We start from the raw sequence: 25682 nt of genomic DNA, 5'->3' as shown, positions 1-25682 counted from the left end.
AAGAAAACATTTAATTGTTGTCACTATCTACCAATCTGATATGAACTCTAATGTGATTTGCCTCTGCCTCTTCTAGACACTGGTGATGGATAAGAACATACAATCAGCATGTAAAAGTCATCTCAACTGCTGGTGCAGAGTCACTGTGGTGCATACTTTCTGCTAAGCAACAGAATGTTGCATTTTTCCATTGTCTTTATCTCATGTATCACTGCTAATTTAGAGATGTTTAGAGAGTTTTTCTTTTAACTCTCCTCCATGAATACCTACAAAATATGACTCACAGACAACTATATACTGTTTGAAGGGACACAGCCTCTTTAATAGCATTTGGAGTGAAAAAATTACACTTAAGTTATTAAAATCAAGTTTCTGTTTACAACTGTAGCACAAGAAAACAATAACATGCAACCCATGAGAAACATATTTAATTCATCAAATCTAGAACCCAATTAACCAGTTCTGCTTTCATCAATTTCAACTGAAACGGATTTAAACACTTGGAAACAGTATGGTGGTTGGAAGAAAAACAAAAATAATCTAAAAAAAAAAGTCATATTTTAAAATATATATATATATACAAATTCTCCAGACAATCCTTTGAAACACAAACTTTTTACAGGAAAATGTTTTGATCCCTTACTACAGTTCTGATCAAAGTTTAATGACAGATAATCCCCAGCATTCTGATAAAAATGGAGAAACAAAATCAACAGGTTTATAGAAAAGAAAATGTGATCGCCACCCACTTCATCCATTTGTTATAATAAAAGCTCTCAATCTCTGTTTTCTTATGTTTCCTCTGCAAAAGAAAGAGAACAAAAGTTGGCTTGGAATGACTATATTTAGAACTTTTTTCAAAGTAAACACAGATTCTAAATGACTACAACAGTTAATTTAAACAAATCGAATGGACCCCAGGCTTTGAAACACAGATGGGTAAATATTTCAAAGAGAAAAGGTCGTCAGGGTAAACGTGCGATTGCTTGACAATCATCTCAGATTACACCTTGTTAAATACCGGACTTGAATACTGGTTGTGCACTTTGAAGACACTGTGCATTTGGAATAATTATCCACATAATAGTGTAAAAATCTGAGGTAAAGCGAATTCATTGACTTGCCATTGCAAGCTAAATGCTTCCTAAAATAATTAAGAAATGTGGTTTATAGGGGTGGTCAATGACAAGGTATCCCATCTGTTAAATTCTACAAAGGCGCAACAGTAGAAAGAACTGATCGGAAGTTACACTACAGGCTATAGGAGACTAAATGGGTTGGGGTTAGTGACACTTGCTTTGAATTATGCATTCAGTGATGTGGTGGGTGGCTGAAGATTCAAATGATGTCACTGATATTCAACCATATTGATCTTGCTCTGCTGGCTACACGAGTGAGAATCAGGTAATGCACAGAGATGCAGCTGCCAATTCAAGATAAACATTAGTCAAAAATTATTTGTGCATTTCAAGATATCAATTATGATTTTTTTGCCTGTCATGAATGCATATTCAAGTGAAATGGGACTTATTTCTCCGATGTCTTTGCATTTAGTACAGAGGACAACTGCTGAGACATTTGCACAGCAAAGCAGCTGCACACTTTTCTAAAAAAAAAGATGAAATGATTCAACTTGAAGACAGTTGCATTTCCTTCAGACTTCATCTTACACATCTAATCATGTTATTTTGCTACTAACACTACTGACTTTCAATGTATAATTAACTTGTTACAAATAAGTAGGTACCAATATGTTAACTAAAAGGTTGGCAGATTTATTTCACTTGGGAGAAGGAGATGAACTAGAATCGCCATCATGAAAAAAAAAAAAAAAAATCAAAAATCACAAATTTCACTGCAATTTCTTGTTAGTGGGGTTCCTTCTACATTACTTTATACTTACCCCATGGGATTAAAAAGGCAAAAGGCAGCACTGAGTCTGAGTCTCACCTACTACTGAAACAATGCAGACCTATCCCAAAATGAGTCTTATGGTCCTCACAAAAAAAAAATCTTACCCCTTCATAGACAAAGGCAATATTCCTTTAATTTGATCCCTGCTGCTCATAACCTTATCCAACAGTGTGAATCATGGATCAAAACTCATACTTTTCATATTATGTTTTCTTGTTACTGTCCCGCTTACAAAAAAGAAAATAAGAATCTAACCCTGGTCACTCCCCACTACCAGTGACAGATAATTTCAAATGAGGAGGAGGGGAAGGGTAGGTGGGAGTTTTTAACTAGCAAAAGTTTTCCCTGTGTCGTCCTTGCCTTTGTATGTCCTCTTTCCATGTGTGAAAGGTAGGTATTTGTACTTGATCATGTGCTAGAGAAGGTGGGGGAGAAAAAGAGGAGAATTAGTGACTGGTATTTCTACAGTTTGCGAAAACATTTTTAACAAAATATCCATGTCATCGAATTGCACAATGATTGGTGGTTTTATCAGGTAGATTGAAAAGAGAAGGAATTATCGCTCAACAAGAGGTATTCAGCTACTCAAAATTAAAGAAATGCACTGCATGTAAAGGGTGGAAGTAACAAAACACAATGCAGTCCTTCAAAACAAATGTCATGTTAAGATGTTTAGTTTTGGTAAATGCTTTGTCGGAGGGTTGTTGACTCATCTCAAAATTTCTTTTGCATTATATAGTCTGGTGTTGATGTCAGTCATTGTATGCTTTTTACCTTGATCTGCCTCTTCATGGTGATGCAGAAGAGCATGATGAAGTACATTACAAGTATTGGCCAGAACACTGGCACATTGAAGGCATCAAAAAATGTGCAAATCATGGCGATGACGATGCCTTTTGTCGCTGAATGCCTGCCAGGAGAAGGGACATAAACTCAGTTAAAACAGTGTAGCCACATTTGTGACATGGAGGAAGCAGAAATTAAACATCCTCAACTCTCTAACCCACAGTCTTTTACTGAAGGTGTCACATATGTTTGACACTAAGCATATTTCATTTTAGAAAGGAAAGCGTAAGTGTAAAACAAATATGACTAATTTAATTTGTTAATGTGAACAAAAGGTATTCTGATGTATTTTTAATATATAAAACAGCTCATGGATGTTAACTGTCATATTGAACGTTTGGAAAGCCGAGCCTCCAAAGGTCTAGTGAAAAGTATATCCATTGTCTCTTTACGGGAAGGGGAATGTCATAGGAATGATCTATGGATGACATGGATGAAGTAGAGATTAAATTGAGACGAGAAGTTGAGATCACATGGGGTCACAAGCACATCCATACAGCATAATTCAATCCAATATCTTTGGTTTATGCTAAATGCTACCTCCTTTCACAAATGACCTCTACATGACTTTGGCCATTTGGTAATTTGAAACAACATATTTTGCAATTACTCTGTGGATGACAGGGATAGATGCCCAGACCAAAACTGGACTCACCAGAATTTGAATTCAGGCAACCTCCTGATGAAAGGGCGGAACTCCTCATTCTGCTTGGTCGGAAGGGATGGACCCTCATCTGCAGGAGAGAGGTTATAGTGTGATGCAGAAATAACTCAAAATGAGGAATCTTCAATTATGACTCAGCATTAAGACCAACACAATTCAAGCCAAAACTTAAAAAAAAAACAAAAAAAAAAACAGCCGATCAAAAGTATGATTTTACTGAAGAGACCAAACTTCTTTTTAACTGACTAGTCTGAAATCTTTTCATAGTCTATTATAACAATTTATATATAAAGGAAAGTTTGTTCTTAATTATTTACTTGGGTCCCCCGTTAGCTTTCACAAAGTGATTGCTAGTTTTCATCTGGTCCACACAAAAATAACAACAATTAAAAAAAAGGCAAGAAGACAAGAAAATGCATTATAAGTAAAACATAAAAATCAGAAGGTAAGTGAAATGACTTTACACTTGACAATAATTAGCAGAAACCTATAATGAAAACCTGTCAAACAAAGGTTTCCAAAAAAGCAAAAACAATATAACATCTATGGGGATTCATTAGATTAAGTTTTAGTGACTTTTTTTTTTGTTCGGATCTATACATTTCTGTGTTTGTTACATATTTCCAATCACACAATTTTTAGAAAATTAATTTCAACTTCATCCTAAAATGTATAAATGCACAATAGTGTTCTGTTCAGATGACTATATATACTTAAAACGCTTTCATAACATATAACAAGTTAGTGCTTACAGATGTTGAGTATGGGAAAGCATTCTTAGTCACATCTGATTTTACTTGAACTTCTCAAACATGACCACATTACAAAAAGCAGATCTGATTTAATTGAGTCAACTTGCCTTCGTCAAGCAGTGAAGGATCCACTTTTGGCGATAGAAAAGCAATGAACAGGTTGAGATGGTAGATTCCCAAAGCATATGTTACTATATACCAACCCTGAAAAGCAACATAAGGAACATCACCACATTAAAAGGCTAAAATGGCCCCTTTGTTAGTACAAAATTTTGTACACAAATGAGCAAGAATTTTTTCATAGAAGCAGAAAAGGTAAGTAGAAAAAATTAAAACACACATTTGGCAGGTGATTTACAGCATTAAAAAAGATGTTGGAGTGTCCCCTAAGCCAATCTTTCATCTTTGGTGAAAATCAGCAAAAAACAAAAACAATGAACCTTAAATACATTCCAGTACAACAACAACACAAACTATTAGCAAGTAATTAGTATAGATGAATGAACGTCTCTCACTCCAAAAAAAATGTAACATCGCAGGACAAGTGAAACATTTTGTAATGGAACTGCTTGAATTAAAACTACTGATTGTTACTTCAAAACTTTTTTCTTACTTCCCTGAGCAAATAACAATATAGTACATTGGACAAAAAAATAATTTACCTGTAGTATGTACACTCTGATCATGTAGACAGCAGTGAGTAGTAGAGTGGCAGCCCACCGCACTGCATAGAATGGCGTTGACTTGTCTAGCCATGACTGATAGATCTGTCACAAAAAAAACAAAGGAAACCTTTGAAAGCCTCTGAAAAACACTGTCACTTTCACTCAGCAATAAACAGCGATATTGGGCATTAACTTAGCATCCCATGACTATATCTGCCCTAATTACAATTTACTGTAATGGATTATTTTAACTATGCCCTAACCAATGAACCCATGTCTTTCTCTGCCTGCCTGACCAGTACAACCAGGCAAATCGATGGCCACCTTCCCACTTACAGTCTGGATGCACTGAGAAGCTTTTTTCAGTACTGATACCACCGTGAATAAAGAGCTTGAGGGATACTGCTACTGAAGTGATCACAAGTACAAAAGAAAAGAATATGTGATAGAAACTGGGAAACTGAAAGCAGGAAAAGTACTACACTTCAGCGCAGTGCTGCTTATTTGCAATCTGTGCAAAGGAAATATTAAACTCAAAAATAACACTGCAATTCATTTCTTTCTAACAGTATTACAACAAAACATCAGCCATGTGTGGTAAATGACTCTCACTACAGTGTAAGCCTATGTTTTTGAGTGTGTTACTTTTACAAAACTTGAAGATGGGCACTGTGATAACAGGTACAGCAGCACTGATCTTGTAACATTCCAATACTGAAGCATTTCTGAAAGTAAAATGCCACTGACATAACTAATGTATTCCACAGAAGTGAATTTAGTCACCACCTGTTTAACTGATAGCCATTTAACATGTTTGCAAATCTGAATACTTAAAACTTTCACCTTGTTTGCAAGGCAATTAGACCGGTTGCTTAAAGAGGCCATATTATGCATTTTGTGTTTTTTCCCCTTTCCTTTAGTAGGTTATATAGCTTTTTTGTGTATGTAAAACATATATAACTATATTTTGATGGAAATGTGACAAAAATGTCCGCATGAATACTGGAAAATTGTGCAGGCATTTTAACATTTCTCTGCCTGACTGCTTTGTCAACAAGGGCCGATAACAGTACAAGCTCAAGAATGGATCACTACCAGCTGTCCTTGACTGATTTCAAACTTGGAAACTCTAATTTTTGCAATGTTTCATGTTTTTTTTACTGTTTATTTTGTTGGTTAGCCTGTTTAACTTGGCGCTAGCACATTGCATGGCCAATGTGGCTCCTCCCACAGACCAGGAGCAACATTGGACTAATTCCGTAATACTGAGAGCTAGTCCAGAGGAAGTGTCTGAACATTAAGCCTCATTTGAAGCGAACTAAATAATAGGAGTTGAGGTTTGATGCCAGTGACAATTTTTCCATGTTGCATTTCTTAGTTTAGACTGCAGTGCCAACCCAGCTGTTGCAAGCTTTCTTGTTATGGGAAACCCGTTCTGCTCTGGGATCATTGCCAGTATGAGTGCGTGTGTTGCTGCCGTATGTAAATTTACTTGAAGGTAATGGTATAGCTACATGTAAAATAGCAATGGTGAAAATGCAGGAATTCCTTTGCTTGGCAACATTGTGTAACTCTGATTAGCATCCAGCAGCCAGCTTGTTCAAACCATCCACAGACCGTTACAAAGCTATGATGCCGAGACTAATTTGGAACAGTTTCATACTCAAAAATATGCAGTGGTGAAGTTTTATCTTAGAAGTGTTTGTTGTGGTGATATTCATGGTAGAAGTGCAGCTAGCTGGAAGCTAAAAACACCAGCAGAGCTGATGGGAAACACTATGAGCAGTGTCTGCTTTGGCCTGTGTGAACTGACCAATCAGAGCGGACTTGGCTAGTTGGGAGGGAGGGCCTCGTGGATGACTAGAGCTAAAATGGAGCATTTACGACAGAGAGACAAATGGTGTTACAGCAATGGACAGTATGAGAAAAATAATGTTTTTTCAACATGTATAAGCATGTAAACATATTCTAGCAGTACACCTATGATAAAGGTATGAACCCAAAAATTAGCATAATATGGCCTCTTTAATAGTCGTCAAATATACAATCCATCATTGAGGCATTTAACACCTCCCTAATTATGATGAGTGATAATGATGTGATAGACATGTTACCTGTCCAATCCGTGTGAAAAAGGCAGCAACTACAGATGGTTTCCCATGGATTGACTCTCCAACACTGTCCCCTTCTGACATTCTGAAAGTGCAGATGAAAAAAGACATTGATTAGTGGTGCATGAATAGATGAACAATAGAAGAGGAATTTGACATTTCTGTCTGTATGTACCAGTATAATAGGTGTATCCTCAATTCCAAATAAACTATTTGTCTGCTTTTTACTGAAGGTAACTTACTGACAATAACCCATAGGACTACTTAAGCACAGAATGTGCCTACAGAAATTTGTAATGAGCTTTATAAAGAACCAGCTGTTTGGATCTGTAAAGAACAGAATATGGTGGCAGTCTCTGTCTTATGTACTCTTTCAGCTGTGATGAAGTGAGTCCAGATGACCAGCTCTCTGGCAATACCTGTCAGGTAAACATGATCATTGCACAGGGAGACAAGAATGATGTCCATATAGCAGATGATTACGGACGTGGGAGAAATGACCAAGAGAAGATATCTAGTCCTCGCTCTACTAATATTAATCTGCTAAATAACGATTTCTGTAAGTTAAATCTAACGAATGGAGACATATTTCGGCTGCCTTACTTATACTTTCAGAGAGCAATTGACTTCGTAAGGACTGGATCAAGAATTTTCTAGGTAACATTAGCTGGTTGCCCACCTTTAGCGTCGTTATTTGGGGTCATGTTTCAGATATTTCATTATTAACTTGCCGTAGCAATTACAAGACATTTTAATGGCTCATTTTGACACGCAACGTTAGCTAAAAAAGGCAAATTGTGTAATACTAGAACTGTTTGTGGCTGTGCTAACGCTAGCTGCATAACTAGCTAAAAGGCTTAGGCTGTCACGATGGCAGTTCATGAGTGATATTTATCAAAACAGGCACATTAGGAAAACCACAATATGGCTTCGATCGAAAAAAATGTTGTAATGACAGCTACTAGTATTTCGTTAGTGATATTATTCGGAGGTTACTCACGTTATCTTACAAATTAGCCCTCGGAAGTAGCTAACTAGCCATCTAAGTGTACATTGCCCTTTGGCCCAAATTACCGCTTGTATGGGTTTTGTAGTTTTAGAGACGCTTCTGTTAACCCCGAGTGGACCTTAAAGGAACGTATGTTACTACATTTCCCATAACTCCAGAGAACCGTGCTTTAAAGCCAGGCAACAGAAAATGTAGTTCAGGACACACACTTTCCATTGCTATGAATGTCTAACAGGAAAACAACGAACTACAAATACCAGCAAGGGAACTGCTAATCTGACAACTCACTTCCGGAGATACAGTTCTACGTTGTCAACTGTTAGCTAGCTAGCTATAGCTTAGTTACAAATAAAACTATTCTCTAGTAACCACATCCTTACTCACGAAATTATATTCATTTTAAAATATGCGTTTTATTCTCAATACATGTCTGCGTCTCTTCTTTGCGTTTGCAATTTCAATGAAAATAATCAATGGCAGTCCTTTCTTACCTGATACGGCCGCTGTGTCACTACCCGGCTCTACCTAGCTAGCTAAACTAGCCGCCTCTCGTGAAAACTGGTGTGAACACGTCAGTACTTCCGCGAGGAGTCGAACATACGGCAGGCAGGATAGTCGAGCCCCGAAAATGAAAGGCTGGACTACTGCGTCTTGATCTGATTTAAGACTGCGGCCGATAGAACACGAGGTCGTTCACTTCCCTACTCGACTAATACAAATAGATAACATTATTTTGGTGCACGTCTCATTTAAATTTAAATTTAGGCCTTTTCCCTTGACAATTATCTGAACTTATATGTTCATTCAAATAGAACTCAGACCAGTAGGATAATTAGTGATATTTTTTGACTTTGATAAATAAGAGACATTGAAGGAAGTCAAATATTTTAATATCCGTGATGTTAAGAAAAAAAACACAAAAACACAAAATTTACCAACCTTAGAAACTAATGGACTCTGATAGACAGCAATAGTTACAACATATAGGTACACATCTTAATAATCTTTACAAAACCAATAACAAAAAACTTACCAGGAATATTAAAACAAGCACTGTTTCTATTTACATTGTGGTAATGCATAATACTGATCATAAGCACAAATAATCCTAAATTGTCTTACTGTTAAAGCATTAAAGTGCTCTTTCTCTGACCAGTCGGTGGTAAGTGGGTAAAAGTATGTGTTTTTATAAGTGAGAAGGCCTTTATAAAGAAATGGCTGCAAGTTAAGTACAAATTATTATCATGGTACAATGTCATGTAGTTGCTACAAACAATTTTGACACCATTACTAGAATTGCACCATGATTAATCATGCTGGGTAGCAATCTAGAAATAAAACTGGAATGTTGCTATTATATATATACAAACAAGTGCCATGATGATACATACTAGGCTGGCTACACAACTAGCTATAATCAATGTGAGGACCTTGCCCTGCAAGGTTTTTCAAAATACACAGAGAAGAACAAAAATGCCACTGTCTTATCTCGTGTCTTGGTAAACAGGGATACAATTCCTAAATTATTATTCAAACTTCAGATTAAATCCCTCCTATTAATGTATAATACTGATTTTGATCTTTTGTCTCTCAACTGTTTTGCAATTTATACAACAATTAACACAATATTTCCTAGAACTCAATTAAAAAGTAATGGATGCAAACATCTAATCTGTCTGATATTCACATGTTGATTGTTATTTCCATTCCGAGTTTTCATGAATACACACTTTTAATACCAAAGCCCATTCAACTAACTTTTAACAATGAAATAATAAGGGCATACTGCACTATAGGTCATCACATTATCATCGTCATTAAAAATATACATAGACTGTGTGTTCCCACAGCTGAGTTTGATTACCGTTCAATTCTATACATTCGGTACCACCAGGAAATACACATTTTGAATCTAAATACCCCTTTTTCAACCACATCTAGTCCAAAACATTTACAAGATATAGTACATACATTTGTTCAAGTGAAGGAAAACAGAGAACAATAAATAAGTCAGCTGAGAACTAATTTTTGTATTCAAACACAAAATTGAATTGTGAAATGCTGATACGTCAAACTGTGACATTTGTGCGATTGTGCAATTGCTACATTTTATATTCACCAGAAATGAAATTGGATGCTGAAAAATGTATTGCGTATTATTGCACGGTGCGACCAATATCTCCCTCCTTTAACTTGCACTCATCAGAGTCCCCACAAGTATAGTACAGACCCTGTGTGTTCAGCATTGATAATGCTGTTGCCATAGTGGTATTTGCTGTTTATCTTTGATCGTCCTCTTGTATCATTTCATGTTCAATCTTCTGGGTGGAACAAAGATTGCACAGGAAAGTGCACTAAAAATGTCCCACATTCAAAATGGAACTCTGCAAAATCACTGACTGAAATGTGACAGCAATACCTAAAAGCACATTTAAAGACCCTATCCACATGCTTCTACTCAGTAATTAGGTTGATGCTGACAATTATATTGGAAAAACAGTCCAAAGATTCATTTTGGACTCAGTGAACATCACTTTCCATGAATTCCTCCTTGATGGAGTGCTTGTTACGTGACAGCTTACAGTCGGGCATGTCAAAACCAAAGTCAGCCCATTCGTCAGTAGCTGCTGCCATCCCTGATGTCCCAACAACACCTGATCTGTTGGGAATGGTGATAGTGTGGCGCACACGAAAGTGCACAGCCTCCATTACGCGCTGACGTTGCAGTTCCCCGCCGGCAGCGCCAATGGCCGCAATGGCAGAGGCAGCCATGTTGCTGCTGGAGCGAAGAAGCTGCTGGCCATGATAGTCATGGTGATGAGTAGACGCAGGCAGTTGGAGGGAAGCACCTTGTTTCATGTCCTGCAGACCTCGCCAGATGGCAAGGCAGGACTGCTCCGGTATCTTCAGTGCACCTAAATCCTGTTGAAGGCACAAAGGAAGACATTGGAGGAGACAGAAAATGAGTACATGTGTATCCTCATGAGTTTGCTTAGATACAACAAATATGGGGCCAAAAGTACCTGTAGGAAGATTAGGCAAAATTATTTCCACTTCTTTTTGTTTTGTTTTTACTTTTCTAACTGTTTTATGTTCATTATTGTTTGTTCTTTTCTTTACTTTTTCCTTTGTTTTCGATGAAGCTTCATACATATAAAATTATTATTGTTCTAGATTATCATGAAGTCATTCTAATCATGATTTTCACTGTGAGATTGTGAGTGCAGGAATGGAGTGGTTACCTCCATGGAGAGAGTCTGGAGATGGTAGATAGACTGGAGGCCTTGGGAGGTGAAGTACTCAATGAAGTTCTGACAGCCCAGACTGGTTAGAAAACTGTATGGGAAGAAAAGCAGGGCTGCTTAGACTGCCATTAGACCACAGCTACAATGCTAGAAGTAGTGCTATAATATAAAAATCTACTTCAACACTAAGGAAAAATGCAGTTGAGTAGAATAAAGAATATCCTAACTTGATAATTAGGGTCAGCACTTATTATTAGACAGACCTGAACAGGAAAGCACCTCATTCTGTTATGTTACATCAGTAGCTCACTATCTACTCGAGCTATTATTGGTTTATTTCAAAACTGACTGAGAGAATTGGAGCACAGATCTAGCCTCAAGTGTACAGAAACTACACATTTTGGTGGATGCAGTGGAAGTAAAATCATAAACATGCATTTTTATTAATGATTCATTAGGCCATTCTTGCTTTGATGAAGAACCTTTATTATAAATACATGAATTGTTAATGTTTTGGCAACATACAGTGTAATGGAAAAATAAGCTAACTGTGCAATTTAACTGTACAATAAACAACAATCTAGAAACATGTTAAAAAATATTAAAATTGCAAAAGCAAAGTCTAAGTAGTGACTGCATTGACACATTGTCTTGAAAAATATGAAAAAAACTGTTTAAAATTAAAATTAAACAGAACTGAAACAATGGAAATTTCTTTTGAAGAAAATTCACTGTAGTGCATTGCAAAGGATGGCTGTATACACAGTGACAGTGTGAATTATTTTAGCTGTAAGTGTGTGACACACAGTTTGGGCTTTTGGGTGACATAACAAACCCTGTGGCAGCCATAGTGGAGGTCTACAACTCTTGAGCAGCTTGGCTGTATGACCAGAGCAAATAGACATGATTAATGTTCTGGTTTTGAATGGGAGCTAATCAACACATCTGATTTGACACTTAGCATATGCAACTAATAGGAGCTAACACACTTTTATCTTTTACTTAAAACATTACTGAGTTAACCTACTCCCATTACACAACCTTTCCAGGTAATGTCCTTTTCCAGTTGTATTATGTATAGACATTATTTCCATGCAGACAATTCTCCAGTGGACCTTCATTATGGCACCAGCCATGGTTGTGAGGAGGTTTGTGATGTAATTGCAAGCTTTTGCAAAGTAGCCATAATAAAATCAAACTGTCTGCATAACACAGTTCCATTTAGACACATTTTACTGCAAAAGGGAACTTTTCCAAAAAACTGTGAAAGAGTTCAAGCTTGTGCGAAAATGGCCAAACAAACTAGCTGTTATGATTTCAACGTGGCACCCATTCGTATTTAACCCAAGTGCATCTGATTGTCTGCTGGCCCTTTACAGGAGGATAAAGAAGGAGTGTCATTGGAGGGTGAGGTACCTGACAAGGCTGGGGTCAGGGTTATACGGAGGGGGCGGGCTGCAGTGGGAAGCAGACACTATAGTCTGACTGCTGTGGCCGCTATTCATATCACCATTGGCCTGCATGTGGTGGCTGTTGAGCATGTTTGAACCTGTGAGAGAGGGAGGGGTGATCAATAAAATAATCAGCAGCAAAATAGCACAAGGAAGTGTAGTGTAATGGCACAAACAGACGGGTTAATGACAAACTGGTTTGAAACGTGTGCTTTGAGCGAGTCCATCTGGTTTACTCCAACTTAGATACTCACCGACATGGGCTATGGAGGTGGGGGCAGTGGCATGTTGCTGGGGCTGCTGCCCCACCAGCTGGTTGACGGAGGACGGTTTGCTGAAGCCTCCGTGGACATGAAGCTTATTCATGTTGGACAGTGGAGAGTAAGAGGAGGGGGATGCTATATGGCTCCTAGAGAAAAGAGGAGAGGTTAGAGGAATGTGTATGTGAAGATACTTCCCAACAGTTTGATGAAGTCAACAAGAAGACCCAGTATCAGTGTGCTTGTGCATGTTCGTGTCGTAGTGACTCACGGTCTCTGCAGAAGTTGCTGCTGTGTTTGTTGTCTGTAGGAGTCCACCAGTGGCTGTGGTACCAGCTCCACCAGCTCCAAACTGTCTTTAATCTTCATTAGCAGCTCAAAGTTCTCCCGACCACGAACCTACACGCAAACACAACACGTACAATAATATGTTACTCCCAGTATTTGTCTCTGTTACAGTCAATGGAAATATTTTTACAAACTGCTGCATGATTGAATTTGACAGGTTAAAGGGCTAAAATCTCATACATCCAGTCTAAATCATCCACTTACAGGAATATAGTAAATCTCTTCTTCTCCGTGCCGCCTCTTCCTCATGTTAATATTTGGACTGGGAATGTTTGGCGGGCTCTGTTTGAAGTCTGCGGACAACAGAAACAGAATTGTAATCAAACAGTTTTCAAACTTACATTCTCAATCGTTTTGATGACCAAGAACAGTCACTGATCTTTAAATACTTTTAAATGTGTAGTTAACATGAACGTGTCATTCAGTGTAATTCAACTCACTGCGCTTGTTGGCACTGCCATTTTTGGCCACACTGTCATTCAGGGCCTGTTGTTCCCTGAAGTGGTCCTCATCTGCTTTGCGGTCTCGGCCAGGACACGCACATATCCGACCCTCAAATGACCTTCTTCCCAACACTTGACCACTGCAGAGATGATTGGGTGTAAAAAATAAGTTTGTTAGGAAACTTCTGTTGAAATCTTGGTTCTCTTACATTCCAAATTAAGTCCAAGTATGTCTTTACTATTCAGAGAATTCCTTGTTTGATTCAAAAAGAAGACCCTTATTTGAACTGGTATAAATTGTGCATTTCTGACTCACTCCCTGGTTTCCAAAGTGATGATGATGAGGATGGGTCTCCTGTTCATGCCACCCACACAGCTGCTGTTGCACATGAAGTTATACAGGATGGTGGTAAACTCAGTCCCCACCTGAAACACAAAGCAGTGAATCCCACCAATAAGTGGATGCTGAAGGATTTAAATGTTGTTGGTTTAATTGTTTGTTTAGTCTCTGACACTTATAAAGGAATTACAGGAATTTTATGGCGCAACCAGTTTGTTTCAATCGGCAGCAATGCAAACCTCCCGTCTTATAGTAAATGTGACCAATCCACCATCAGAGGGCAGTGTTGCAGTGCAGTTTGATGTGACGTGAGATAAATTTCCTCTCCATTAACTTCCTCAGGTGCAATCACAGACATCATGATTTCTCACTCTTGTACTTGTTTGGACATGTCCGGTATCTTTGTATCTCTGCCTGGAGGGGATCATGCTGCATTTGGCTGTGTGTGTCTGTGTATGTGTGTCTATCTGCAGCTAATTTTGCATGAAACCAGACCCATCAGCCTAATATTTCTTGTGCCAATTTATGACTGTATGTTTTAGAACCTCTTGTGGTTGTGGTGATTTACAATTTTTGACAAGCCTATTTCAGTGACAGCTGTGTTTTATACCACCGTTGACTGCTCACTCCTCACTCCTCTTACCTGGCTGGCAGATTTGTTCTTATATCATAAAAATTCCTGAGACCTGAGATTTTCATTTTGAAAGTGACATTTTACATCGCTGCTGTTCTTGAGTTGTCAGGTCAAGTCAAAAGTCACACAGTTGCTGATGAAGCACCAACCTGTGGAGCCTCATAGGGCACAAAGACACTCTGCCGGCCGGTGACAGGATCATCCACGTACTGACAGAGGTTATTCCCCTCCACCCGGATCAGGTGACTGGCTGGGGCTGCTTGACCTGTGCAGAGAATGATGAAACAAACGTGAAGACACAGTCGATGTCAGTCAAAGCTTCACACATACCAGACGGCCTTGGTTATTAAAAGTTTAACCCACAACATGTTTGTGCTTAGGGCAAAATTAACACCAAAACTGTGATTAATGAATTATATACCTTATCCTCTCCTTTCACAGTCACTGACTTCATAACCAAGAATAATTGGCATATTCGGGAAAAAGTGTAAAAGTTTACAATCAGTCATGATCAAAAGAAGCAGGCTTCATACCGTCATTGAAGTCTCGTCCTAGCTCGTGGTTAGGGCAGCGTTTGACAACTTCTGTGACGTGCTCCGCCTTCTTGTAGACGGGCATGGCTCTGATGATGCTGCCATGTGGAGGAGAGGAGGTCAGCTTGATTTGGATTGGACAGGTCTTGGCAATCTGACAGTAGAGCTTCTTCAGCAACGGAGAGTACTGGATGGGAAAATAACACACACGAGTCAGGGATCTGGGTTGATAGATGGCAAGGTTCTGTGTGTGCGTAGGTGAGAAAAAGTGCAGATGATAGACCTGTCTGACTTGGATAGTGTCAGAACATCCCAGTCCGTCAGTCACATGGGAGTGCAAACTAATGCCAGCTGCAGGAAAGTTTTCTTTCTCTTTAAATTTCAACCTACAATTAACAGTTTAGGCATTTTGCAGATGCTCCCATCCAGGGTGGCTTATAATGAGGTAAATGACTTCGAACAATCTACTGCAAATTAAACATAAGACGTTAAAGAGCTGTGTTGTCTCAGTTTCATGTAAATGCTCTCGGTATGTCGGTATGGATAAAAACCAAAGAAGAAGAAAAACCTGTGGCTGCGCAACCACTGACATCACACCAGAACCATCTTTCAGGAGGTGGATTGGATCATTGTTTCAAAATGAAATAACATTTGATTTGAGCCATTAAGTCATCTGTCAACACGGCAGCTGAAAGAGTACTTTAAAAAGTAGAATTAAAGGTGGACAAATAAAGAGCTGGGTGATAATATGATGATAAAATCATGGGGTGTGACCATTGGAAACTGTAATTATCACATGAAATCCTGACTGCAGAACAAATTGTCATTTGAGGAAAGGGAGAGCTTGAAAGAAAGGCGAAAGGGAAAATACACAAGGACTGTAAAACAGTCAACAGTAAATTTACGTCTGGGTAGTAGAGGTAATTACTGTGTTATTAGAATGAATAAATGATTATTATTCCGCAGACTGGGTTTGTGCGTAGTAATGTGAGCTGGTAGAGGAGAAGTGTAAGTTCAAAAGGACAGTTTGGAAAAAATGGTCTCAGTGTGGGTACCAGATGAGCAACTACAACAACAAATTTTTTTTTACTGTTGTCAGTCAGTCAGTTATATAGTGTATGCAGTAAAGTTCAATGAGAAAATGCTGAGTTGTCTCCATGTCTTCAATAATTGCTCAATTTACGAGCATTTACACACGCATATGCATGTGTGCATGCATAAATGCCAGTACAGATGCATCCAGAGACACCAAGAAACGGGATGGAAAAGCCTTAACATGCCCCAACACAAACACGAAATCTCAAAAATCTTCCCTGTGGAATCAAACAGGGACCTTCCAGGAAAAAAAAGAAAAAACTGAGGAGACAGTTGTCCTGTGTGGACTTGCTACAATGGGCCCGAATGCAAATGCAACAGCGCACCCTATGGCCGAAATATAGTACATTCAGCTCAAGGTCTGTAATGCTGCATATGTACAAATTCAAATGGCATTTTGCCTATTTGTATTTGTGGATGAATGAATTCAAGAATTAATTTTTTTTATCTGGTAGATTTTAATCAGTCATGTAGCAAATGCTTTTAAGCAAGAAAAACTGTCATAGACAAGTATGTTTGTAGTTTTGGAGTTAAACCATGAACCCTGGTGTTAACCAGCTCTGTTAGCCAAGTATCACCCATCAATCATCTGTTATTGTCACTGATTTTCAGAAAATACACAACATAAGCTAACATGTTTTCTTGGAAGCATCCATCCACCAGACAATCCACCAAAAGTTCAATTAACTCATCACAAGAAGCACTACTCAACCTGCGAAAACAGTTGTTTAAAGTCTTGTGTGGCTCCGGAGGTGGACGTGTTTCAAAGTTTCAAAAACAACCCTGATGATGTCATCAGGTTTGAGATTTAACAGAAAGCTTGTATTACAAACCTGCGGTGTGGAGTTTGAAAGAAGAAGGCCTTTAGGAGGCAGGGAGGATCTAACAAAAGATGCTATTTGAGTTGCATTATGGGAAGTTCACTTGACCTTGACACCCTATGGACTAAAAGTCAGGATATCTTGACCTCTGCGTTTCTATTCTGTTTTAAATCTGTCTCTTGGTGCTGCACACTTTTAACCCCAGAAATCACATCAAGCTATTCTCTATATTCCTCTTCTCATTATTCCTTTATTGTTTGTTTTATTTCTAAATCCATCCTCCTGTACGATCCTTCTTGGATATGAATCACAATTTACTTTTACGTGTGGACCCTTGGACTTTGATCCTTATAATATCTGGGATTTAAGAGATTTAAGATTTTTCTGTTACATAAACATCAGTTAATTCGTCAAATTTGAATGAAGTAACTTTTTGAAATTTTCCACTGATCATCCAGACTCTGATTTGAGACCAGACAGCCTCTGTCCTGATGATGGCTGGGAAAGAGTCAGTCCTACACAGACAGCCGCTTGGATTCCTTGTTGAGACACCGTTACTAAGCCCCTCACAACCACACACACATTGCAAACTCTCTCTCTCTCACACACACACCCATATAGACACACATGCACACATGCTCTTAGCCATAAGCACTCCCTTGAGGGTAATGGAAATACCTGTGCACAACATTACCTTTTCCCACCCAGCTTCCCCTGACAAGTCTCAACAGCCCGTCCATACCATGAATAAATAATTTCTCTGAGATGCAACAGCCACACAAACTTCTTATTTATAGACTTCTCCTGCTGCAACAATCACATATTGAAAACTGATAATCACATCAGAAAGAATATTAACTCCTTTTGATAAGAGGAACATGGGAAATGTGGTCAAATATTTTAGTAGGCAGCGTCACAGAGAGGAGTCATTGATATCCAGACAAGGTGGCGGTTTAGTTTGATTGTGTAGAGAAATGCAGGCAGCACACATCCTTAATGCAATGCTTTCTACAAAATATTCATGTTTTCATCAACATTTTTATGCAATGATAACTGCATAAAAATTACTCATATAGTAGGACATTTCTAGACCTACGAGCTAATTAGTCATTTGTATAGAGAAGAAACTTTTTTCTTTTTCTGCGGGTCACCTGAGTTACATTAAACTGTGTCCTGTATCACATAAAAACACTCTTTACCTTGACCTAGAGCATATTTAACTGACCCACAATCACACAGCCATAATATTACATATGCAGATGCAGTGCTTATGTGAAGCCACGATGGTGCCAGCTAATTTACAATTAATAATGATTTGAAATTCCACACCAACTCTAAAGTCCTGTTGGCCCAGTATTAAAAGGGATCAATGCAACAAAAAAAGTTTGTTTGATCAGCAGGGATCAACCATTGGTGATATTGCTACACCTCTGAGTACATGAAAAAGTCATAAATTACTTTTTGTGTTTTCAGTCTTCCCATGGGATGCCATGGGAGACGTCTCAACTCGTCCACCACACAGACTAGTGTGCACATGCACCAACGACACACACACACACACCCAAATCTGTGAGTCCAGAAGTGAAGCGCAGCATTAATAAAGAACTACAGTATCTGGTGTGTATCTTCTTGTACAGACAAGAGCTCATGAGCGATGGGTAAACTGGGCTTCGTTTCAGGACATAGAGAAGGATGCTGGGATGGAGAGGTCGGAGAAAACGATCGAAAAACAAACACAATTAAACATGAAAGAGATTATTTGCTTTGTCAATGATCTGGAAAAAGTCTTGAGAAGAGGAAATTAAGAAAGGGAAAGAGAAAAAAACATGTTACATGAAGATTAGAGTATAAACAATAAAAAATTCTATATGTTAAAAAGTTAAGAAATCGTGTAAAATGTCCCCAATCCACACCATAAACACAGGCCAACTGCTTAACTACATACCAATTTTCAGTGAAATCCGCTGACAACTGTGATGAGATATTCAGCTGACCCACAACAAACAAGTGCCTGCTTTTAACCCTTAAGCATTATGGACTTCCAACCCTTATCTCCTACATCTAGAGCAGACGGTGGCATGTTCATTTTTTCCTTACATAATTTACATGCTGAAGTTTGAGCTACAAAATGCATTTTTAATCAAATCTGCAGGTCTTTGGAATAGGAACATTCAGAAACATCCCATAATGTTGTGAGGTGATTTAGACTTTATGACAGCACTGTACAGTCCTGTTACTAGCTATCTAGTTGTCAATCCTATTGTAGTCCCATTGAATGATCCATTAATTCAGCCATCTATCCATCCATCCAGCCAGCCCTGCCTCCACACTGTGGACCAGTGGAGGCAGGTCCCGACAGGCTCCTGGAGACAGGGTGATAATTGCCAGACCGTCATCCATATACACAAGCAACAGCTTGCCCGCTGCAAATTCACTTAACTGTCCAAATATCGAATACGTTTGTGCGCGCACATGCACAGAATATGCATGTTGTACACATGCACACAGTCTAAGCAGAATTTCTATACAGTCTGTAATTACACTGAATTCAAATCAATAAAGAAAATTGGAGAATCTACTACTCTCTTTGACGTCATGGTAATTGCTGTTTGTCTCTATGAGACTATTGAGGAAATAAGGACAGATGTAATGACCTGTGGAGACTGTTGTTTTTAACAACAGCTATAATCTAAACTTGGTTCTCTGTACTTAAAGGTTCAACCCTGAAATAATTGATGAGTCATTCAAACAGTTTTGTCAAGCATTTGTGCCTCAGATAGCAGTAAATTAGAAATCTTACTGGAAAGAGTTCATGTGAGGGAATCATGTGAAATCCGAAAAGAATCATTTGACTTTCATATTGATTGCTATTCTTCTCGAGATGATGGGGTACACATGGTGTTACGCACGCTGTTACACATGGTTACACATCATGGGGTCGCCGTGGCCTAGAGGTTGGAGAAGTGGCTTGTGATCGGAAGGTCGCCGGTTCGATTTCCCCACTGGGCCGGCAGAAAAATCTGGGTGTGGAGTATGCCCTCCCCCTCCATTAGCTGGCTGATGTGCCCTTGAGCAAGGCACTTAACCCCCAATATGCTCCCAGGCGCTTGACGTGGCAGCTCACTGCTCCTGTGTGTTTCACTGCATGTTGCATGTGTGTGTTTCAATCAGTGAGGGTTTAAATGCAGAGAAGTAATTTCCCAGTTTGTGATCAATAAAGTAAATAAACTTAAACTTAATCAGAGTAGAGCAAATTGCGTATTAATTTCCTGGAGTGATGGCATCCTGCAGTCCTGAACATGTCCTGACCCATGCTGATAATGTGTTTAGTATCAGTCCTGCAGGCCATTTTCTTAAGCACTTCTAAACTATACTCTACTATAAAAAGCAACTGCGTTTGCAGTAAAAATTGATTTTTACTGCCATTGATTTGTTGACATTGATAAAACACGTGTAAGCGCTGAAATGTGTGCGAAAAATCTCGCTTATAGAGTGTGTTTTCCCAGATCCGTTGCCCCACAGGAAGGCCATCGATGATGTGGCCACAGATGATGCATGGGGAAAGGAAGGGAAGGATGCATTGTGCAGGGCGTGTTGGGACCTGTGTCCTAACGGAGAGAGGCTAATAGCTGGGAAGAGCAGCTTCTGACAAGCCGCCTTGCAGTGCATGCTCGAGCCCGCAGCCACCGCATCACACCCCCACCCGCCCCTGACACATACTGTATGCACACACACACACACAAACGCACATACACACACACACACAACCACACACACATATAAAGTAAAGTCTGAGTGTACAGAAAGAGGTCTTATTATTTGACAAGACTGAGGTGTTAGATCTCATTTCCAGCCACAGTGCAACCAAGCCAAGAATCATCTTCAAGAGGCAAGAGAGCGGCAGAGTTTCAGCGCTATTATCACTAATGCTCGGTGTCTTGACGAGACAGGAGGGGGACTGAAGGATTACCAGCCTAGCTTAACATGGGCTTGAATGGACTTACTGTATGTGGAAACATAATGATCGTGTCTTCTGTTCCCATCAGTTCTCTTCTCTTCTCTTCTCTTCTCTTCTCTTCTCTTCTCTTCTCTTCTCTTCTCTTCTCTTCTCTTCTCTTCTCTTGAATGGTGAAGCAGATCTGAACTGACTTGATAACCAAACCTCCCGCCAATCATTCAATTGAAAACTTGAGAAAAGGGGATTTAATGATAAATGCTTGATGCAATAGGCATTTCTTGTAATCTCCCAAAGCATTACATGCCACCCGCTCTGAGTGGGAGGCAGAGGGGTGGGGAACGGGGGGCGGCTAGGCAACTATTATAGTCAATATGCCCCTATGGCATTTGGCATTCCCCACTGCCTGAGGCCACAAGAAATCAGCCAGAAACCCAGAGACTGTTAACTCCTTCAATCAAACTAGGTGACTCAGTCTGGTCCACATAGTCATCCTGTTTTTTTCAAGCATGTTCCAACCTGGGCCTTGAATTTTGCATAAATACGCACACCTAGATATGCAGAAACACCCAAATCCTCATGCACTCTTACTGTTATTTTTTTCTACTTCTAAAACAATTGAATGATGACATGATCTGAACCCTCAAAAAGGGTCTGAACCGTACCACAGCCTGGCAAACCTTCATGTACACTTGGTTTTCTTTGTTTGTTTTTCCTATGAAACATGATAAACTCCTGCTTTCATTTTCATTTGGAATTAAACATTTTCTTGCCAGCATTTTAAGGAAATGTTTAAAGGAAACCTCAGTGTGGACTGTAGGTATTGCAGATTTATGCAGTGTACTTTTTTAACCTTTGTAAGGCTTCCTGTAAGGCCAGCAATAGTAACATATTATATCCTACGGGATCACACATGCGTCAGTTCACACATTAAAAATGTTGTCGCTCCATATCTCCTGCATAATAACACTTATTGTAAATACATCCTCTGATACTTTGCCTTATAATCAAGTGTGCAAGATAAAACAAAGTATTACAGTAAACTCAAAAGCTAAGAGCAATCACCCGGTCTCTCTCTCATTTTAATCCCTCCGGTTTAATGGCAGCTGAGGCATCTGAATAATCACAGGTTTCCTCACAATCCTTTTTCTGCTGCGCCATCATCTGTATCTTAAGTCGTGTGCCAGCCAAAAACTCCTTTGTCTCACCTCTCCTGGTAACAGAAAAAAAAAAAAGCTGGCAGGTGAATTCAAAGCCTTCTTCTTTGTTGATAAAATTGGGATCATTTTTAAACTATTATCCATGTAAAATGGCTAATAAGAAGCTGATAAGAGGAGTTTATTTTGTTGCGCAGGGGTAAGACAGACTACAGCAGGATGATGTAGGTTTCTATCAGTGTAGGCCAGCCGTGAGAAAGACCTAAGTCAAAGAATGGAAGTGAGGGAAAGGAGATGATGGACATATTTTAGGAGAGGACGGGGTGGAACTTTAGGCGCCAGAGGTGACAGCCATGAGTGTGTGTTAAGATCGGAGGAAGAAAGAGACAGAGGAAGAAAAGCAGCAGGTCAAAGACCACCGCTCTAACGTCCAGAGGGGGATCTTTTTACATCACTGAGGGCTGAGTAAAGGAGCCCACCACGCATGGTTACTTCCAGCAAACACAGCCGCGGAGGAGCCCCTAAGTCGATCACATTCACAGGCCTGAACGCTCACAGATTGGCGAAGGCGCACACACAGTTTGTGTCTTGGTTCTCTTGTTTCGGGGAGGTCAACTATGTGACAGTCAGAGGTGACACCTCTCTAGCAGGAAACCTCTCATCAGGTCATGACAAATTACACAGCTCCCATTTCACCTGTCTCTCACCACCATCACATTGCAAGGGAGTTTTATGGTTTTGCCCTAAATTCTGTTGTTGTTTTTTTTGTTTTTTTCATTCCTGCACCCCATAATGGTAAACGGTGAAATATAGTATAATACATTTTAGTAGTATTACACTATAGTGAGTGTAATGCACTATAGGAAGAAAAATTATTTTCTTATCTTTATGTTTATTGTATTAAAGTATTACAGTTGTACGTATACATGTGTTATATTGTCACTGCTGCAAAACTAATTAATAATAATTAACATGTTAAGTCCCTCTTTGTAAGACTCATGTTCTAAAAGTTCTAATCAAATGATGACTAATAAATTATCATTACAATGTATCACAGTTGCATTGATCTAATGTTGTGAATCATGCAACAACTCCTGGACTTACATTACACTCATTATATTGTACAAGTTGAGGCAGAAACCATTATTAACTTCTCAAATTAATACTGAACCACGTGCTTCACAAGACAAAATGTTTTCTAATGACAGACTGAGAAACCAAAATGTCATTTCTTTAAGAACTTCTCAAACAGTGTTTTCTTCCAATAGACTGAGTGCTGAAAAACACACAGGACAAAAACTTTCCCAATCGTATACCAAACTTTCCTGCATTCATCACTTTAGATTTGACTACGGGAGGTGAGTAGAGGACAAGATGAATCACTGAATGATGCACTACTTTCTCTTGCGACACGCCTGCACATGTGCAGGCTTGAGTGAGTGTCTGTACGAGTGTGTGTGAAATTATGTCTTTGTGTGTGCATGTTTATTTGTTTGCAAGACAGTTGCTCAGTAAGACAGAGGGCCCGTGAAAGACACACAGACACACACACATACACACACACATTGCATGCCAAAGCCGAGAAAGTGTGTGTACTCACGGTCCATGTGGCAGACTTGGCGGTGCTGGACTGCTGGAAGGACACCTGGAAGGCGTGCAGTCCGGGGTAGTCGGTGTTGGAGGGGATGGCCGGGGCAGGCGACAGGCCCTCGAAGGTGGAGTTGGGCTGGGAGTAGGGCGAGGGGGTGGGCACGGCCGACGAGGAGGCGTTCTCGGAGCTGTAGGGGCTGGCGGACGTCGCGCGGCTCCCCAGGCTCTCCATGCTGCTGCTCAGCAAGTTGTATTGGGACTGGGGAGAAAAGAAGAGGCAAGAGAATGAGGGAAGCGAAGAGGGAGGGAGGAGAGAGACGGAGGGAGGGCACAGGTAGAGGTGCCGGAGACACAGGGGCTTAACGCTAGGTCGGATTACACTGGAATGAGAGAGTTGCGGGAAGTGTATGTGTGTGACACCGCGTGTGTGTGGGACTGGTGCGTGTGTACCTGTCCAGGTGGGTGTCCGTAATGGACGGCAAGGACTTTTTGTATGATTTACATGTGAGAAATGAGATTTGGTGATCAAATCATCACAAGTGCAAAGACACAAACATAAGTGTGTGTGTATATATATATATGTGTGTGTGTGTGTCAGTGAGTGTAATTGAGTGGCGGTTGCAGTGAGGTCCCCACAGTAGCCTCCCTGGGGCTATATGAGGCAAGTTGTAAAACACCGGTGTAATCTGCCTAATTGCCTGCCATTCTCATCCTGCCCTCTCCACTGTGTTTGAGCAGAGGGAAGATTTGTTGCACTGTCAAAGTTAACACACTCTGTGGGGCCCATACATCGTGGTGCACGACCCAGAAGCTACTGTAGAAGGAAAACTCCTCTGTGGCTGCTGCTTTTTTAATAACCCACGTTCATTTGTTGATTCTTTCTCACACTACTTGAACAAAAACACACAAGAGCTCAGAAGCACAAACAGACAACTACAGTACTGAAAGTCCTCCTGCCCACCTTCTACTTATCAACATCTTTACGTTACTTTCTTTGAACAACAGTGATTCCATTATCCAACCAATGTAACATGAACTGTTTCACATTCATTAATTAAAACAAGTCTGAATCATTCATTTAAAACATATTTCTAGATTCATCCTGCTGCCTGTACTGTACATACATGTGGGTCAAATAATTGACACTGATGGCAAGTTCACACTTAAATAGCCACAGCATTGCACACCCACACACACACACACGCACACACACACAGACACACACACTATCCCATGAGCAGAATAAAAAAAAAATATTTTCTGCATTACCTTCTTTTTCACGTAGTACATCCTCTAATGCTTTGGTCTCATTTGTCAACTCTTCAGTCAGAAAGGTCCAGGCACAGCAAAGCAAAGAGAGTGTAAGACCATAGCCTGACCAGAGAGTTCAAGCGAGGTGTGCATCAGTGGACACACCACACACTCTCTCTCTCACACAAACGCACACACACACACACACAGACACATGTGCACCTGGAGACAGACAGGCAAAAAGTTGAGGACTGGTGTGAAGAGAGAGAAACTACAGACTGAGAGGAGGGGAGAGAAGGAGAGAGGGAAAGAGAGGGATGGGAACCCAAAAAATGGTACGACGTTCTAATTACGGCATGCCCGGACATAGACGGCAATGCCGGGGCACATGTACACACACGCTCCAAAACACCTTGTGAAGGCCTGCACTAAGTAAACACTGTCTGGTCTGACGGAGAGTCAGAGAGACAGAGACAGAGAGACAGAGAAGGAAAACACATGAAAGAACAACGGTTCAAGGGTCAGACCCCACCACCACCACCACCTCCACCCAGTATTGTATATCAATACAGCATTAAATCAGTGGTCAGGCTGAACA

At 39.8% G+C, this 25682-nt stretch overlaps 2 protein-coding genes across 4 annotated transcripts; both read right to left on the bottom strand.

Moving 5' to 3' along the window:
• Positions 1 to 295: 295 nt before the first annotated feature.
• Positions 296 to 8526, bottom strand: rer1 (retention in endoplasmic reticulum sorting receptor 1). Of its 3 annotated transcripts, XM_041945701.1 has the most exons (8): positions 8453 to 8526; positions 6956 to 7037; positions 4839 to 4943; positions 4284 to 4380; positions 3416 to 3494; positions 2689 to 2824; positions 2275 to 2329; positions 296 to 802 (listed from the first exon to the last, which is right to left on the bottom strand). In XM_041945701.1, exons 2-8 carry the CDS (start codon positions 7034 to 7036, stop codon positions 792 to 794), a joined length of 564 nt encoding a protein of 187 aa, XP_041801635.1. In that variant the 5' UTR covers position 7037; positions 8453 to 8526; the 3' UTR covers positions 296 to 791. The 3 variants fall into 3 exon arrangements, with proteins under 3 accessions (XP_041801635.1, XP_041801633.1, XP_041801634.1); XM_041945699.1 differs by having other exon boundaries at positions 296 to 2329; XM_041945700.1 differs by lacking the exon at positions 8453 to 8526 and adding an exon at positions 7953 to 8017 and having other exon boundaries at positions 296 to 2329.
• A 308-nt stretch (positions 8527 to 8834) lies between these two features.
• tp73 (tumor protein p73) lies at positions 8835 to 25332 on the bottom strand. The gene is made up of 12 exons (XM_041945206.1): positions 25103 to 25332; positions 23844 to 24092; positions 15216 to 15402; positions 14832 to 14947; positions 14025 to 14134; positions 13706 to 13848; positions 13470 to 13558; positions 13189 to 13316; positions 12912 to 13066; positions 12623 to 12755; positions 11204 to 11297; positions 8835 to 10883 (listed from the first exon to the last, which is right to left on the bottom strand). Exons 1-12 carry the CDS (start codon positions 25121 to 25123, stop codon positions 10482 to 10484), a joined length of 1827 nt encoding a protein of 608 aa, XP_041801140.1. The 5' UTR covers positions 25124 to 25332; the 3' UTR covers positions 8835 to 10481.
• Between the last annotated feature and the right edge of the window lie 350 nt (positions 25333 to 25682).

The sequence above is a fragment of the Chelmon rostratus genome, chromosome 10 (genome assembly GCF_017976325.1).
Source record: "Chelmon rostratus isolate fCheRos1 chromosome 10, fCheRos1.pri, whole genome shotgun sequence".
Classification (NCBI taxonomy): Eukaryota; Metazoa; Chordata; class Actinopteri; order Chaetodontiformes; family Chaetodontidae; genus Chelmon; species Chelmon rostratus.
This window is presented reverse-complemented; position numbering and strand designations above follow the sequence as displayed.